Source organism: Cervus elaphus, chromosome 10 (assembly GCF_910594005.1).
Source record: "Cervus elaphus chromosome 10, mCerEla1.1, whole genome shotgun sequence".
Taxonomy (NCBI): Eukaryota; Metazoa; Chordata; class Mammalia; order Artiodactyla; family Cervidae; genus Cervus; species Cervus elaphus.
Window position 1 is genome coordinate 55,691,651 of NC_057824.1, and position 18,578 is coordinate 55,710,228.

Genomic DNA, 18,578 nt, shown 5'->3' on the forward strand with positions numbered 1-18,578 from the left:
CCATGGACAAAGGAGCCTGGTGAGCTACAATCCATGGGGTCGCAAAGAGTCAGACACTACTGAGCTAATAACACACACACATAATTTTCCAGTGTATGGCTGAAACATAAATTAATTAACCATAACCCTGCTGAAGCTGAAGCTCCAATACTTTGGCCACCTAATATGAAGAACCAACTCATTGGAAAAGACCCTGATGCTGGGAAAGATTGAAAGCAGGAGGAAAAGGGAGCAACAGAGGATGAGATGGTTGGATGCCATCACCGATTCAATAGACATGAATTTGAACAAACTCCAGGAGATGGTGAAGGACAGGGAAGCCTAGCATGCTGCAGTCCACGGGGTCACAAAGAGTCAGACACGACTTAGTAACTGAGCAACTATTGATAGATCTGTAGGTTTAGTGTTTTGCTGATATAAACAGTGCTAAGTGAATCAGTGTCTTTACTTAGAACATAAGAACTGTATTTGTGAGATTTTTTTTAAAGAAAAGGACTTAGTATGCCAAAGGATATCCTCATTAAAATTTTTAGAACTATTGAAAATTAAAATCTATAGAGGTTGTATCAATTTACACCCTCAAAAATAGCATTTGGTGCTCTGTTTTGCCACAGCCTATCTCAGAAGGCCATTAAAGTGATTCATGCCATTGGTATCTTATTCTGACTTAATTCTTTTAACTTGTTGCTTAGACTAACCATATGTCTCTTTGGGTGAACTACAATCCTACATCTTTTCCTGGTTTCCTTTTTTGGACACTTACAATTTTCTTCTTGACTTTTTCCTGTGTGTTGAGTCGTGAGGACTCCCTTGCCTAACACCTGTCTTCTGGCTGCTATAGTTTAAGTTTGTGATTGAATCAACTAATGCTTTTTTTTTTCTTTCCTTCTTAATGAATTCAGGACTTTACGTCACAGTAGACAGATCTCTTTCTTTCTGAGATTATAATTATCTACCTTTTTACACTTAAATATTGATCCATCTGGAAACTTATTTTAAAGTAATGTAAAGAGGTTAAGAATCAATGATATTGAAAGCTTGCTTCAAACAAAAATTGTGCCCTCTTTTCATAATATGGAATTTAATTGAAATATGGCTGCCCAATCAAGGACTACACTAATACCTTTGACTTACATGTGTGGCCATGTGACCAGTAGTCAGTACAAAATGTACATGGGGATGGTGTGTGTCACCTGTAGGCCAAGACCTTAAGAAGTTCTCTGTCCCGTCCGCCATCTGGACACAGGCAACAGAAGAGGCCATTTGGATTGTGACACCAGCAGTTGGCAGGAACCTGGGTCCCCGATTTACAGAGGTCAGGATAGCCACTCACTGACCAGGAACATCAACAGTGACTGTTACACAAGTGAGAATTAGACTCTCATTGCGGTGAGCCGCTACAAGGTTGGGGTGTAAGTGGCCAGTGTAGCTTCAGTAATACAGAATCCAGAGAGGAGCTAACGTTCCTGAGCACTTGTGTCTGAGCACACTTCATTGTATTCAGTGAGCACTCTGCCCACTGTCAATGAACAGGAAATGTTAGTTACATAATGTTCATAAAGGATTGGGAAGGGGGGTGGTTTATCAGTAGGTGACTTTCATAATTAACTACACATTAAAGTGAAAATTCTATTCAGTGCACTTGTGTCATCCGTATCACTAGACTGGACCATGGAAAAATCTGAACATAAAAAGCAGAGGTATATCAAACCAATTCAGGCTTATTTTAATCCATCTCTTAATAATAATACTTCTTTTAAAACAAGGCATCCAGTATAAACTGAAAATAGGTGGTATACCAGGATGACAGTAGGAACGAATTTTGGCTGCTGGAGACAGAATTCACAATTCTGTAGGAAATTTATCAATGACCTGTATTAAGCAAAATAGGCCTCATCTGTAAATGCGAATGGATAACCCAAGATTACATCTGGAGGAATACATGAAGAAGGAGGGGACGAGCTAATAAAACACCTAGAGTGACTGAACAACAAATATTTGGCAATTGAGATTTTATTAAAAATATTCAGGCATGATAGTACACAGTTGTTTCTCTTAGCTGCCCAGTATCAGACAGAGTTTGCAAATACTTGATTTTTTGTGGAACTGCTTTGAAAATCAAGCTGTTGCCCTGCAAAGTTATTGATCTAGTTTGTAAAACTGTGACTAGTTTCTGAATAGAGTCCTCTACTCTTTTTTGTGGCAATTTGTTCAAAATCAGTGTGAATAATCAAAATGTTCAGTGAAGGGAACACCATAGAAACAAAGTTTTGAAGACCTTAGCAAAATGGAGTTCCTGAGAACATGGTACATAAACAGGAAGTAACGGAACTTGTCACACGACAGTGCGGGGCGGACCGACAAGATCAGAGAGGAGGGGCGCGGTGTGCCTGACTGAACCCTCGTATCTGTGGCTTGTAATTTCATACCTTGTGAGGAGAACTTTTGAATGAGCTTCCATTTGGGGGTATATTTACATTTTGTAATGAATACAATGAAATTGAAAAGCCTTATTATTTTGTGACATCTCTGTTTTGTTTGGCAAAGTATTCAGGATAATTAGAAATGGAGACAATACTGTTGAGTTTTGTGTTATAAAATATTTGTCTAAGAATGAGTGTTAATGAAATAAAAATGATATGATGAAATTATTTGGACTAAAATATTTAAACATTTCCATACATAAAAGCATAATTATGTACCTTCACTGAGAATTTTCCTGAGCTTACCAGGAATCTCAACATATGTAGAAAGAATTAATTTTTTTCAACAAAATATGAGCTACAGAGAAGAGTTTTTTGGAAGTATCCATAAATTTCAATTTATTAATGATAAAATGCAATCTTGGGGACTATTACTATTTTATGACAACTGAAAATAATGAGAACATATTTATAATTAAAGTCACTGAAGGAAAGGGGAGAGACAATGTGACAGAAAAACATTTGAAGAAATAAAGGCTAAAATATTTCCAAATATGATGGAAAATATCAAGCCACAGGTCCCAAGTGCTTAAAGATATCTAAGAAGATTGAATAGAAAAAAAAAACACATATAATCCCATCATAGTCAAATTGCTGAAAACCAGTAATAAAAAAAAGATTAAATGAATATAGAGGGAAAAAAGGCATATTCCATAGAGAAGATCAATGTGAAAGTGAAGACTGAATTCATCAGCATTGCATCAAGAAGACAATGCAATGACATATTTAAAGTGTTGAAAGAAAAAAGTCTTCTCAACTTAGAAATCTATATCTGTTTACTCTTCAAAAAAAGAGAAAATAAAGGTATTGTTTAATTCATGATCAAAGAAGAAATCACAAGGGAAATAGGAGCTTATTTTGGAATGAATGGTAATGAACATCTCTTATAAATTTTGTGGATACAGTGAAAATAGTAGCTAGAAGGAAATTTATAGCCAATTGGAAAAATGGCAAATTCCATACAAAACAAACATACCAAAATTGACCCAGGAAGAAAAAGATCATTTTAATGGCCTTCCATTTGTTAAAGAAAGTTTATATGAAATAAAAGCCCTTCTCAGAAAAACTCCACACCCAAAGACTTCACTAATGAATTCTACCAAACATTTGATAAGAAATGAAAAAATGATGTCAACCATACATCATATATTTCAGAAAACAGAACAGAAAGAATATTTATTGGCTTGTTTCCTGATACCATGACCTGAGAAAGGCATTACAAAAAAGGGAATTGTAGACCCAATATGCCTCATGAACATAGGAACAAATATCACTGACAAAATATTAACAAAAATGGCAATATATGAAGATAATAACATGCCATGACCAAATGTGGATTATTCTAGGAATGCAAGGCTAGTATAAAATGATTCCATGTAAGTTGATTTGATTTAAAAAAATCATTCAGTGTAAGTTGTCACATTCCACAGACTAAAATAGAAAAATAGACATGATAATCTCAGTTGACAGAGAGAAATTTGACAAAACTTAATACCCATTCATGTTAAAACATGCCAGAAAACTAGAAGTAGAAAGGGGCTTCCACAATCTGACAGAAGATGGCTATGAAAAACTTCCAGGTAATCATTATATTTGATGAAATATGGATTCCATTCCTTACAAAGCTGACAGCAAGGCAATGATGTCACTATACTTCCCTATATTTTCCTGGACGTTTTAACCTGTGCAATAAGGTAAGTAAGAGATAAAATTTAAGTAGGGAGAAATAAAATGGTCTTTATGTGATCTTGACATAATTGCATAGATTAAAAGCTACTAAAAAAACTACAAAAATCTACATGAATAAGTGAACCTAAAAAGATTACACATAATAAGGTAGGTATACCGAAACCAATTGTATTTTTATGTATTAGTGAAAAAAAATGAAAAAGGGGTTCAAAATATTTACAGTGCTAAAATATTAACACGCTTAGAAAGTAAATCCAAGTATATCTATAAGATACTTCTGAAAAACATGAAATAAGATAATATGTAAGAGACAACCATGTTCACAGATTGGAGGATTTCATATTGCTAATATATCTATTTTCCCCAAATTGATCTGTAGACTCACCATGACCTAATTATGATCCCAGAAACCTTTTTTTTTTTTTTGATATAAGGACAAGTGATTCTAAAATTAGTATCTAAATGCAAAGAACCTATAACAGCCAAAATAATTTGGAAAAGAGGGAAAATGCTGGATAACTTACCTAACCTAATTTCCATAATTAATATAAAGCTTCAGTAATTGATACAGTGTGGTATCCACTTTATTACAGAAAAACAGATAATAGAGCCACACATAAATTGTCACTTGGTTCTCTGACAGAGGTGCCAAGTTAGTCCCTATGGTGAAAGGACAGTCTTTTCACTAAAGATCCCGGGACAGCTGGATAACTATAATGGGAAGAAAACGAACTTCTACCCATACTTCCCAACAAACACAGGTCTATGATTCATATGTAATATAATATAACATGTAAATACAAAACTATTAGCTTTGAGAAGAAAATATAGATGATTTTTTATAATCTTGGATTAGGTAAAGATTTCTCAGAAAACACTAACCATAAAAAAAAAAGATAAATTTGATTCCAAAACTTTAAAAACTTCTGTTCATCAAAATACACCATTAAAAAACAAATGCATAGAAAAACCCCAGACTAGGAGAATAAATAATAGTTACACTTTTATACAATAATGCATATGAGAAGTACAATGAAAATAATATTCCATTTTAGAGTATAATACATAAAATATTTGAATTCCAGGCATAAACTACTAATGAGGAAATAAAAGGACAAATAATTGGAAACTTATGCTTGATTGTATAGACCGTAATAAAGATGAAAACACTTCTTAATTTAGTAAAAATATTTTAATGCGAGACATTAATTTTTCTCAGGATATTTTAAATAACATTTTAAAATGGTATTTACAAGCCAAGGAAACATGCCTTTGTTTTTAGTTTATTGACTATTCTTAATAGTGCATTTTAATCAGATTGGATTGGGCCAATCAGGAATTCTATAATTGGTCTTTGATTTGTTAGTGACTATTCAAAGTAACTTTCAAAAAAAGGTTAAGAATACTGGGATAAAAACTAGACCATGAGCAGCTCCAAATACCATCACAAGAAACATAATCTTGAAAAATGTCCTGAAGATGTATGCGTTAGCTGCAGACAGGACACACACCCCTATTATTGTTGAAACTGCACTTTGTAACACGGGGTAGCCTAGCAGATACAGTGCCTCAATGGCTTTTCGGTCTACTGAGGGCTCTGAACTGGAAACAAATGCATAGGAAATGTGAGCAGAAAAGTCAAAGGAAAACCCTATACAAATGACAAGATTAATCATGGATATGGAATCAAGGTTGACATTCCAGAAGGCCATAAAACCCGTGACGCCCACAATCACAGAAGCAATAGCAAAAGTTACCCACAAAGAACACAGGGGATGAGGAATTAATAATAAGGAAACAATGAACATAGCTGCTGATGCAACAACCACATTTCGAACAGTGTTTTCTACTATTGCAGAATACTGATCAAAATATATGAACGCCGGGTTGTACACCATTAGGGGAACTTCACACTTCTCAGCCATGTTTCGGAACTGGAGTAACATCAGCTTCTTATTGGTTGAAGAAGAAATACCTATGGTTTGAACGAAGGCGCGGGAACAAATGATTTCCTGTGATGATGTTATATTAATATCATATGCAAAAAGTGGAAAATCCATTAAAAAAGTGGGAATATTGCTTAGAAACGATGTCTTATCATTTATATCTTGACGGAGGTTTTCCATATATTTTACATATTCTTGTAACCAAAACTCTGTAAGGTTTTCATCTACATACTCACTGTTTTCAAAATCTGCCAGACAGCTTTCCAGTTTTTTCCTAGCATCTTTATCCCAGTAGTCAATAGCCTCAGTAACGATTACCATAACCCTGGGACCATAAGTAGAAAAATGGTCTTCTTCTACATTAAAATATGGTGTGATGTAGGAGTCGTCACTTGCCAAATTTCGGAGGTCTAAACCTTCCTGCACATGGAAACACCCATATACACTAGCTATGATGTACGAGACATATAGGAGCACGACAAAAATCTTGGACTTGGTGCTTATGAGAAAAGGACCAAAATAGTCTCTAAAGAACAGATTCATTGGATGGATGTCAGCTTTATATTCATCTTGGAGAGAATTGCAAGGGAGGCAGCAGGACTTTTTTAATGAGGAACATTTTTGGTCAGGTGTTTCTGGCTTCTTCAACCAGCGTAGACAGACTACTTCTCTTTTCCCATCCAGGGCCATAAATGCTCCAAAACAGGTGATGTTATAAAAATAACAGAAGAGCAGGGTTGTTCCTGTATAGATGCAAAAGTATTGAACGGATCTGAAAGAGGTCATAATTCCTGTATAGAAGGCCAGGACATTGGTGACAGTGGTGATGGTAATGGATACTGCCACTTTTGAATAGACATCAGACATCCGCTCGCTTATGTTATCCATGAGGCTGGTCTTCTGCCAGGCAGAAATCATGATAAACATGTCATCGACCCCAACACCTGTTAGAGAAAGAAACAGTCTTTGTACATTTTAACATTCATTAAAAATTAACCAGATCAACTCAAACCATTTTCTTTGCCTGTCTCTCAAGGTCTCATTGATCTTGTGGAGTCTGTGTTTGGATACTGCTTTCTCTGACACCTTCTCTGGTTGCCTCTGAGTCTACAACACAACTCATCACTCCTTGCTCTGTAATAACTCTATACTTTGTACACATAGCACAGTACACTCTACTCCTAGTCATCATTCAGGGTGTTTCAATGAAGAGTCAGGAAACCTGGCTGACTGGGTATTAGGTGAAGCAGGATTAGCCATGCATCTCTGATTCCATCAGAACATTTGAGAGACCATTTTCTCTTATAAAGCATTTGACTCTAAGGCACTAATACTGAGTTAGCATCCTGTTATTTAAAATATAAGCTGGATTTATCTGTTCTCCAGTTAGCATCTAGCTATCAATGTGGTATGATTTTAAAGGCAACCCATAGTCTGTACACACACACACAGATATCCATACACGTGTAGTTTTCTGTTAGTCTAGTTCTGACACCCAGAATGCTGTCATTCAAACTTCACTTGCCCAGGTTAAGGCATTAAGTCAGTAAAATGCAGGTACCCTTGAGATCACAGATATGTACCAAAGTAAAACTTAAGAATCCCTTACATAATAAGTGAATACTAAAGTAACCAGTCTCTTCCACAGTGATGTTTCCTGATTGATTTGGAATAAAGAGGCCAGGAGAACATTTGAGGACTCTGAAGTCATCACTGAAGGTTAGGAGAGGAGGACCACAGAGAAGAAAGGGGATCACCCAGGACAGCCTAAGCACGTTGCAGATAAATTTCACTTCCCTCAAGCTCCCTACCGCTTTCACTCCTATACACCTGTTTCTGTGTGTATTGATACAAAATCAATACTTGGAACTGAGTGCTGATTGATTTTAATATCAACCTTGGAAGATCTTCTCCATGGATTACACGGGAAGGTACTGGGAATTGCACTTTGCCTCTAATTTGGATGTTCTGTGTGTACGGTCTGGCAAAAGGCCTGCAGTGACACAGGCCTTGTGTAGTCTGTCACAAACTGCATCCTGACACGCCCCCTGCAGCCAGCTTTCTGGATTTTGCTTGCATTGAGCTGGACAAAGGGCAAGAATCTGAAGTATTAAGGACCACAAATAAACTCATTGATATGCAACAGGTATTTAAAAGCCGGTTTTATTATTTATGGAACTTGGCTCAGAAACTGTCCTCACACATTTCTTGAGCTACTGAAATCACAGCCCCCCCCAAACATGCACCCCTACACTAACATGTCTAGGTATATCCAGATAATATGAAGACGTTGATATGAAATCAGTTGTCTACACTTTAGCTGTTTATGGCTGTGGGAACATTGAGTGCTTAAGCGTGAGTGTGTGCTAGGAAGGCATACATCCAGTGCACAGTTCCTCCCCTATCTTCCCTAGGAAACCAATGATTAATTCTTCCAAGTTGCTTACCACCCAAAATAGAAACATATTTGCCTTCTTATGCTTATTGTAAAATAAATCCTGAAAGTACAGGCAAATACAAAGAAAACCTTTAAACAACTGTAATTCCAGCTGTCAAGGATAATCCTTGCTAATATTTTAAGTATTATCTATCCAGAATTTGCTCTATACAAATATACATGCATATTTGTGTATCTCTCTGTTTTAAACAACTTGTTTCATAACCAGCATTTTTCATTTAACACTTTATGTCTACCTCTTTTGAAAGACTGAATAGGATTCCAAAACTTTAATGTGATATGAGCAGATCAGTCCCATGTTGATATAGGATTAGCTTGTTTTTTCCTATTCTAAATCACACTAAAATGAACATGCTTATTTTATTTTGTGAAAACCTGTCCAATAACTAGGACAAATTCCCAAAAGTGGAGTTGGCAGGTCAAACGTATTCCATTTTAGATTTTTAAGTCTTTTGATTTGTTGCAAAGTTATATCTTAAAAGTGCACCAATTTACAAATCTCCCTCAGCAGAATATGAGAGAGTTCACTTGCATACAACCTTCCCCAAACCTTCAATCTTACTATAATATTCATTAATCTAATAAGAAGGCAAAGTATCTCACTTTTGGTTTAACTTGCATCCCTTGATTAATCAAAAGGTCAAATATTTCTTTCTTACATTTTCAATGATTAGTATTTTGGATTCTGTGTGTGTGTGTGTGTGTGTGTGTGTGTATGTGTGAAATGCCTGTTCATGTCCCTGGTCTGCATTTTTCCATTTGGGGTACCAGATTTTTCCAACTCTAAAGGCATATAATTCCATTTGGTTTTCTTTTTCTCCTGATACCTCATTTTGGATCTGTAAAGTCACCTACATATAATTATTTTGCTTAGTCTAACACAATACCCTTCCTTTACCCACCCCACACACCCCCCCCCCCACACAGTATGCAGCCTCACGCTTTGTTTTACTCACCTAGGATAAGAAATGGTGAATTTGCAACTATGAGCACAAATGGCACCCCAATGTACAACATCAGGCCAAAGCCGCTTACCACTGCCAAGGCAACAGAAATGACTCCAAAGACTGCAACCCACATTTTGTTTCGTACACAGTCACACCTGTAAATTTGGAGGGAAAAGTCATGGAACTTGTGGTGGTAGCTTCCATACTGAAATTCCAGCAATTCATAACATTCTTGACTCGGACACCTCTTCAGAGCCCTCTTGGACAATAATCCCCATACCTGTCTGTTGGAGAACTTTAATTTCCAGGCACTAGCCCAGACCAACTGAACAAAAACAAAGGGCGGTGGGGGGGGGGGGGGTGGGGGGGGGATGGGGTTGGGACAGAAAAGTTGGGAATCTGTACTTTTACCAAACTATACTGGTTGATTCTTATGCAGTAAGCCAAGCATGAATCCACTGACTGGCCTTTCAGAGCCACAAAAAGATACTAAAACATTGCAAATAGATAATTCCACTCTGATCTCCAAAGGAGTGTGAACAGAAGCAAGCAGCATGAAAGTGCCCATGTCCAGGTACCTTCTCACCCACTTATGACTCCCATTAGCCATGAACACAATCCTAAATACCTCCTGTATGTCAAAGCTGGTTTAATATATATTGTGGCTAACAAAAAGAATGAAAGCCTCCTTCTAGAAGTTTTTCATGGTTCTCCTCTGCTAAAGGAGTGTGCTCTATAAAAGAGGGTGTGTGTGTGTGTGTGTGTGTGTGTGTGTGTGCGCTCAGTCAATCCAGTTGTGTCTGACGGCTTGTGACCCTATGGACTGTAGCCCACTAGGCTCCTCTGTCCACGGAAGTCTCCAAGCAGGAATAGTGGAGTAGGTTGCCATGCCTTCCCTCTAGGGGATCTTCCCCACCCAGGCATCAAACCCGTGTCTCCTGTGTCTCCTGCATTACAGGCTGATTCTTTACCGCTGAGCCACCAGGGAAGCCCAAGAAAAGTGGCTACTAATTGCAAAAAAAAAAAAAGTAATAAATACTCCATTTGGAATAATACAACTTATGTCTATTTCTTGGTTGGACCAACAAAAATGGGAATATATATATAGCATTTTAAAAAGACTGGATTTAATACTTCAACTCCCCAACAACCACAACTTTAAAGTATTGACGACAATCTCTAGGTTTCTGTTTTACTTCATTGCCAACTGCTTCAAAACAAATGACTGACAGCTGCCTCTAGAAACTTTTAGTAGGAGAGAGAAACAGTTTGGTTTGAAGACTAGGAAAGTCAACTGTGGAAATGGAGCTGCTGATTCCCAAAGAGCAAAAATATAACTAAAGACCTTATTCATGCAAGGCCACATTAAAATAACCAAACTTTCTTATTAAAACAACTATGTGTGCCTGTATTTCACTTTTTCTCAAACTGCTGGTGCTATCTGTTAAACTCAGGGCCCGAAATCAACATACATACATGCACCAAAACAAAAGTATTTTGTTTTGATTACAAAACAAAATTTGATTACAACCATTACTTTCTTGTGGACTTCCCTAGAGCTCAGATGGTAAAGAATCTGCCTGCAATGCAAGAGATCTGGGTTCAATCCCTGGGTCAGGAAGACCCCCTGGAGAAGGAAATGGCAATCCACTCCAGTATTCTTGCCTGGAGAATCCCATGGACAGAGAGGCCTGGTGGGTACAGACCCTGGGGTCACGAAGAGTTGGACACGATTAAGTGACTCACACATACACACAATACTTTCTTAAAGCAACAATATTGATTTACAGGAATTTAAGATAAAAGTAACACAAATGATCCTTGAAATCAGAATGATTAACAGGATAAAAGCTACATATGACATGCTTAGCCCTATTCCCTCTTTCAGGTTTCTGGATTGTTGGTGTAAATTTTTCATAGGATGGAGGGAGTGAAGTATATTATTGGCTAGAGTGATTTGACTTCGACTAGTCGCTGTGTTGACTCTCTAAATCATCCTTATTTTAATGTTCTATAGGCAATGGAAGGAAAGATGTGAATGCAGAACACCAGTGAGTACACTTGCAGATTTTCTAGTCCCCAAGAAGGACTTTGGTTAAGCAGTGTATCAGAATGACTTGGGACAGTCCCAACTTTAGATTCCTGCAGTCCTGGAACACAGCTCTGCAGACTCTGATCTACAGTTTCTAGGGAAGTTGCAGAATCCATGTGTCTAAAAATTTCTTCATGTGATCCCAGTGTTCAGGCTGACTTGGGAATCACTGGCAGCAAAACGGTCAATCAAGACATCTGACAAACTACACGTTAAAGAAGGCATGAGACAGGAGCTCCCTGGGGGCCCAGTGGTCAGGACTCCTCAGCGCTGTCACCGCTAGGGCCCGGGTTTGGCCAAAAAAAGGGTATAAATGGATGAAATGAAGGATAATAGCTCTAACATATACAGAATATTAAATACCCAAACAATAGAAATAAGTCCTTCCTTGTCAGCAATTATTTCAAATCTAAACAGATTAAACTTTCCAATCAAAAAGCAGATATTATCAGAATGGATAAAACAGCATGATTCAACTATATGCTATTTACAAGAGATTCACTTTAGATCCAAAGACATAAATAGATTGATAACAGGACTGAAATAGATTCTCCATGTGAATAGTAACCAAAAGAGACTAGGAGTGCTTATACTGATAACAGACAAAATAGACTATTTCAAAAACTGTTAAAAGTTTTGAGACAGAAGGAATCATATATTTATAAAAGGGCGAATTAATCAAGAAGATATAACAACTATAAATGTAAATGGATCTCATAACAGAGACCCAATATATGTGAAGCAAATATTAACAGTATTATAGAGAGAAATACATAGCTCTGCAATAAAAGTTGGAAAGTTCAATATCTCCCTTTCAATAATGGGTAAAACATCTAGGCAGATAATCTATAAGGAAAATGAAAACATACAAAATACCATAAAACTTATGAGATGTAGTGACATCAGTGCCCAGAGGTAAATTTATACTGCATTAAAAAAAAGAGAAAAGCTCTCAAAACACTTTGTCGATTTAAACACCTTATGGAACCAGAAAAAGAAGAGAAGACCTAATACAAAGCTAACAGAAGGAATCAAATAAGAACAGTGATAAATAAAATTGAGAATAGAAAAACAACAGAGAAAACCAACAAAGCCAAAAATTGGTTATCAAAAAAAAAAAAATCAACAAAATTGAAAGACATTTATCTAGAGTTGATAAAGGGGAAGAAATACAAATAACTAAATGGGACATGAAAATGGGGACTTCACTACTGAATTTACAGAAATAGAAAGGATTTAAGACATTACTATAAGCAACCTATGCCAAAAAAACTGGATAACCTAGATAAAATACACAAATTCCTAGAAATACACAAAGACCTAAACTGACTCAAGGTGAAAGTCTCAACAGAACATGAAAAAGGACTGTTCCACAGTCAAAAACCTCCCCTCACCTTCAAAATAAAGTCCAGGCTTGATGGCTTCACTGGTGAATTTTATCAAATTTGTAAAGAAGAATTAACACCAATCCTTTTCAAACCCTTCCAAAAAAACTTAAAGGAAGGGAACACTTCCTAACTCTTTTGATGAGACCATGATTACACTGATATCAATGTCAGACTAAGATACCACAAGGAAGCTACAAATAAGACCTCTTATCAATATAGATACAAAAATCCTCAACAAAATGCTAGCAAACACAATTCAATAAGCATATTAAAAGAAGTATACATCATGACCATATGGGATTTACCCCAGGAATGAAAGAGTGGTTCAACATGAGAGCATCAATCAATGTAATACAGCACACTAACAGAACAAAGGATAAAAAACCATATGAATCTCTCAAAAGGTACAGAAAAGGCACTTGACAAAACCCAATGTCTTTTCATGATAAAAAGTCTCAAAAACAAGGAATGGAAGGAAAGTTCCTCAAAATTATAAAGGCAATTATGAAAACTGCACAGCTAACGTTAAACTCAATGGTGAAAAAAAGAAAGCTTTCCCTCTGAGATCAGGAACAAGATAAGGGTGCCCACTTTCATCAGTGATATTCAAAGATGTACTAGAAGTGCTAATCAGAGCAATTAGACAGGACTTTGAAATTAAAGGAATTCAAACTGGAAAGGAGGAATTTTAACTCTGTTTTCAGATTATATGATCGTACATATGAAAACTCCAATGAATCCAAAGGAAGCTACTAAAGTTAGTAAACAAATTCAGTAAAGCTGCAAGATACAAGATCAACACACAGGATTCAGTTGTTTCTATCCATGTGCAATGAACAATCCCAAAAGGAAATTAAGAAAGTGATTTCATTTAGTGTTTAAAATAACGAAATACTTAGGAATACATTTAACCAAAGAAGTGAAAGACTGGTACATGGAAAACTACAAAACATTGGTGAAAGAAACTAAAAAAGACCTAAATTAATGGAAAGACTTTCACAGTCCATGGGGGGTAAGACTTAATATTGTCAAAATGACAATCTCGCCTAAGGCGATCTACACATTAAACACAATCTCTATCAAAATTCCAATAGCTTTTATTCAGAAATGTATAGGTCAATACTCAAATCCATATGGAATTACAAGGAGCCCTGGATATTCCAGAATAACCTTAAAAAGAAAAAATAAATGGACGACTGAGATTTCCAGATTTCAAAACTTATAACATAGCTACAGTATTTAAATCAGAGTGGTACTAGTATATGGACAGACATATAGACCAATGGAGTAGAACTGAGCATCTAGAAATAAATCCATATATCTACAGCCCATTGATTTTTGACAAGGATGCCAAATCCAATCAACTGGGAAAGAGCAGTCTTTTCTACAAAAAGCACTGGGATGACTGGATTTCCACATGTACAAGAATGAAGTTGGACCCCTACTTCACATCATATACAACTATGATTAAAAATTGTAACCACCTAAATATTGCAGCTAAAACCATAAAACTCTTGAAGGAAACATACAGCAATTGCACATGACCTTACTTGTCAATGGAAGCTTAGATGTAACACCAAAAGCACAATTAGAAGCAATAAAAATAAATAACTTGAATTTCATCTAAATTAAAACCTTTGTACATTAATGGACATTATCAAGAAAGTAAAGAGATAATCTACAGTGTGAGAGAAAATATTTGCAAATTACATAACTTAATAAGGATTTAATATCCAAAACATATACTCAACAACAACGGAATTCAACAACAAAAGGACAAACAGCTTCACTAAAAATGGACAAAGGTGGGAATTCCCTGGCAGTCCAGTGGTCAGAACTCCAAACTTTCACTGCCAAGGGCCTGGGCCCAAGTTCAACCCCTGGTCGGGGAAATAAGATTCTTCAAGCCTTGGCGTGCAGCCAAAAAAAGGGCAAAGGACTTGAAAAGACATTTCTCCATAAAGGATATGCATGTGTGCTCAGTAGCTCAGTTGTCTGACTCCTTGTGACCCCTAGCCACCAAGCTCTTCTGTTCATGAAATTTTCCAGGCAAGAATACCAGAGTGGGTAACCATTTCCTTCTCCAGGGCATCTTCCTAACACAGGGATCGAAACCAAGTGTCTTGCATTTCCTGCACCAGCAGGCAGATTCTTTACCACTGCACCACCTGGGGAGCTCCAAAGAAGTTATACAAATAACCAGTAACCACATAAAAAAGATAATCATGGTTAGAATGTAGAGAAATTGGAAAACTTACACATTGCTGGTGGGATACAAAATGGTGTAGCCTCTGTGAAAAATAGTTTGGTGGTTCTTCAAAAAGCTAACCAGTGAATTATCATACAACCCAATAATTCCACTCCTAGGTATATACTGAAAAGAACTGCAAACAGGAGTTTAAACAGAGATTTGGACACCAGGTTTCACTGCAGCATTATTCACTATAGTCCAAAGGTAAAAATATTTCAAGTGCCCATCAACAGATAGGTAGATAAACAAATGTGGCACATACATAAAATGGAGCATTACTCAGCCATGCAAAGGGACTCACGCTACAACATGGACAAATGTTGACAACATTACGGTAAGTGAAATAAGTCAATCACAAAAGGACAGATACTGTATGATTCCACTTACATGAAATCTCTAGAACAGGCAAATTCATGGAAACAGAAACTAGATTAAAAATTAGCCAAGACTTGGGGGAGACAGTGGGGAGTTATTACTTAATGGTTACAGTGTTTGTTTGGGGTGATGGAAAACATTCATAAAGGGATAGTTGCGATGGTTGCGCAACACTGATAATGTAATTACTGCCACTGATCTGTACACTTAAAAATGGTTTTTGAAATGACACATTTTATGTTATAAATGTTATATACACATTATATACATTACTACAATAAAATATTTTTTAGAGTTTAAAAAACTATTAAAATTGTTTTACCTGTAGCATGATACAATTGCAAATAATATGATAAGAAGGTAGGCCAAGTGAAACAAGGGGATCACGGTCATAGAAGTTGCCTCAAATTCCAGTTGTCTAGAAAGCGATGAAAAGTAGACAACCTGCCACAGAAACATATTCAGGTAAATGACTTTCAATTCTGATATCGTGTGTGAGTTACATATGATACTGAAATACTACAACTTAATAATTTAAACATTAAAATTCAGTGAAAAGTCAAAATATATGGATTATGATTTTAGAATAAAGAAGGTAATAAAGATTTGCTTCTTCCCACAAATCTCTGGCATGCTTTTCAAAGTTTCTTTCAAAAAATCTAAAGCTTAAGACTCCTGAATACACAAAATCTGAATCTTATATAAAACTGAAAGCATTAATAACTATAGACTTATAACTTTTTCTAAACTTCTATTCAGTCATTATCTTTTACTATTTTAATTGTACAAACATCATTTCAGACAGGCCTGGGTATTAAAAGACTTTTCTCAGAAGATATCTTCTCATTTTCACCAGTTTCATTCAGAGTATTAGGTTTGCCATCCCCAAAATTACTGAGCAGCTAATATGCGCCTGGCACTATGCTATAATTTACTTTTAAAATGCTCATCTTTCTCAAAAACATCATGGAACTTTCATTTAAAGTTTTGCTTTTTTATTCCAATGAACTCCAAAGTTTAGGGGGCTCCCAGAAACAGCAAAGGCTTAAACTGAAAGTAAGAATTACAGAGTAATTTGACCAGATAAACCAAACTAAACCTGAATATCAATGTCTGTACTGAACAGACCTACCCTGAGAATGTACCATTTGTGTTTTTAACCAGAACGTTACCAAGGATTTAAGATTTGTGGCATTCTTCTCCTTTTTTTTTTTAAAAGTCCTCTTTTTACTTTATTAAAAAAAATTTAAAAAAAATTTATTGTAGTATTGTTGATTTACAATGTTGTGTTAGCTTCATGTATATAGCAAAGTGAATCAGTTTTACACATATCCACCCTTTTTTAGAATCTACTGTGGCTTTCTTCAGTGTGCTATTTTAAGAAAGTTGGATTAAGGATCAAATAGAGCAGAGCACACCTAGCTTCCAGTCAAGGACTCTATCTGATAATCTGGGAGTGCTGCTGCTATCGTCCTTGGAACAAGTCCTTTTATCCCTCCCACCTTCTCCTGGCCTCCCATAAACTCCAGCCACTAGCTACCTGGATCTTCTTCAAGGCCAGACTCTCTTCAAGGCTGCTCGCCTTCGTCAGGAAGTGGATCATCCACGCCTTGCTACGTTCATTTTCCTCTCCTCCTGTCTCCAGGTAGTACTGCAGCCGCATGGCTTTGGCCTGGAGGAGTAACTGGCTCGGCCCCATACTCTCGCCCAAGACAGTTCCTCCCAGGATGTTGGCCAGGGAGACGATCTGACCGGCTAGGCTGTAGATGGGGAAGGTGATGGTTCTCAGGTTGAGGCCCTTGTTCCTTTTCCAGGCGAACAAGAGTGGGTTGGGGGGGGACACAGGAGCCCTGGTTCTTGGCGCACACCTCGCGGTAGGGGATCTGGGTTCCGTTGTCCTGGGTCACAGTCAGAGCCTGCACCGTGTCGTCCACCTTGCTGATTTCCTCTATGATGTCCGGCTCTAGCAGGGTATCGGCTTTGGAGACCACGAGGATGGAGGCATAAGGGACCTCGGCGCTCTTCCTGGAGATAGAGAAGACGAGAGAGTCGTTGGCGGTGAAATGTCCCTGCACGAAGCGCCGCTCTGCCTTGGCGGGGCTCCCGATCGGGGTGTACTCCTCCTCCAGGTCTTCTTCTCCATCCCGGGGCAGGTACATCAGGCCGGTGCCCAGGACGGCCGTTAGCGCCATGGGCAGCAGCAGGAAGATCCAGTGGTGCGCGCCCACCTTCCTGCCCAGCCGCCTGAAGGCCCGCGAGAGCGGTGCCTCCAGGCAGTTGGTGTGGCAGCGGGGCCGCGGGGCCCGAAGGTTCTCAGACTGCGAGGCTGGCAGGGGCGGCGGAGCCTCGGGCCCCGGAGGGGGCTCTGCGCTCGGCCCCGCCGCCCGGCCGCGCTCGGGCTCCCAGTCCTGACCCGCCGCCGAGGGCGGCTCTGGCTCCGGGCCAGGCCCTGCTGGCGGTCCGCTCTCTCTCTCCGGCCCCGGCCCCTGGGCCTCGGACCCAGGCTCTTGTTCCGCCTCCCGCTCCGGCTCTGGCTCCGGCGCAACCTTCGAGGGATTAAGGCTCATTTCCAGGAAGGAAAGCCCACGTTCTCAGCACGGCAGATCAGAAAGGAGCTGCCGGACGGAGCCCCCTCTGCACCCACCAACGGTTTCCTGAAGTTCTAGGCGCGTCTGTTTGACCCCGGGCTGCTCGCGCCGCCAATGCTGGAGCTTCGTTGGCGGTCACGTGGTTCAGTTGAGGTCAGTTCAGTCGCTCAGTCGCGTCCGACGCTGTGCGACCCCACGGACTGCGGCACACCAGGCCTCCCTGTCCGTTACCAACTCCCGGAGCTTACTCAAACTCGTGTCCATTGAACCGGTGATGCCATCCAATCATCTCATCCTCTGTCATCCCCTTCTCCTCCTGCCTTCAGTCTTTCCCAGAATCAAATGAGTCAGCTCTTCACAT

The 18,578-nt window shown here is 38.3% G+C and overlaps 1 protein-coding gene across 1 annotated transcript; it reads right to left on the reverse strand.

Annotated features, from left to right (window-relative positions):
- Nucleotides 1-5,362: 5,362 nt before the first annotated feature.
- On the reverse strand, nt 5,363-18,278 carry LOC122702100 (patched domain-containing protein 3-like). Its single transcript, XM_043915608.1, is given in 5 exon segments — nt 5,363-7,062; nt 9,533-9,678; nt 15,952-16,073; nt 17,170-17,466; nt 17,468-18,278. Coding segments are annotated over 5 exon segments (2,799 nt in total). The 5' UTR covers nt 18,197-18,278; the 3' UTR covers nt 5,363-5,557.
- Nucleotides 18,279-18,578: the final 300 nt, after the last annotated feature.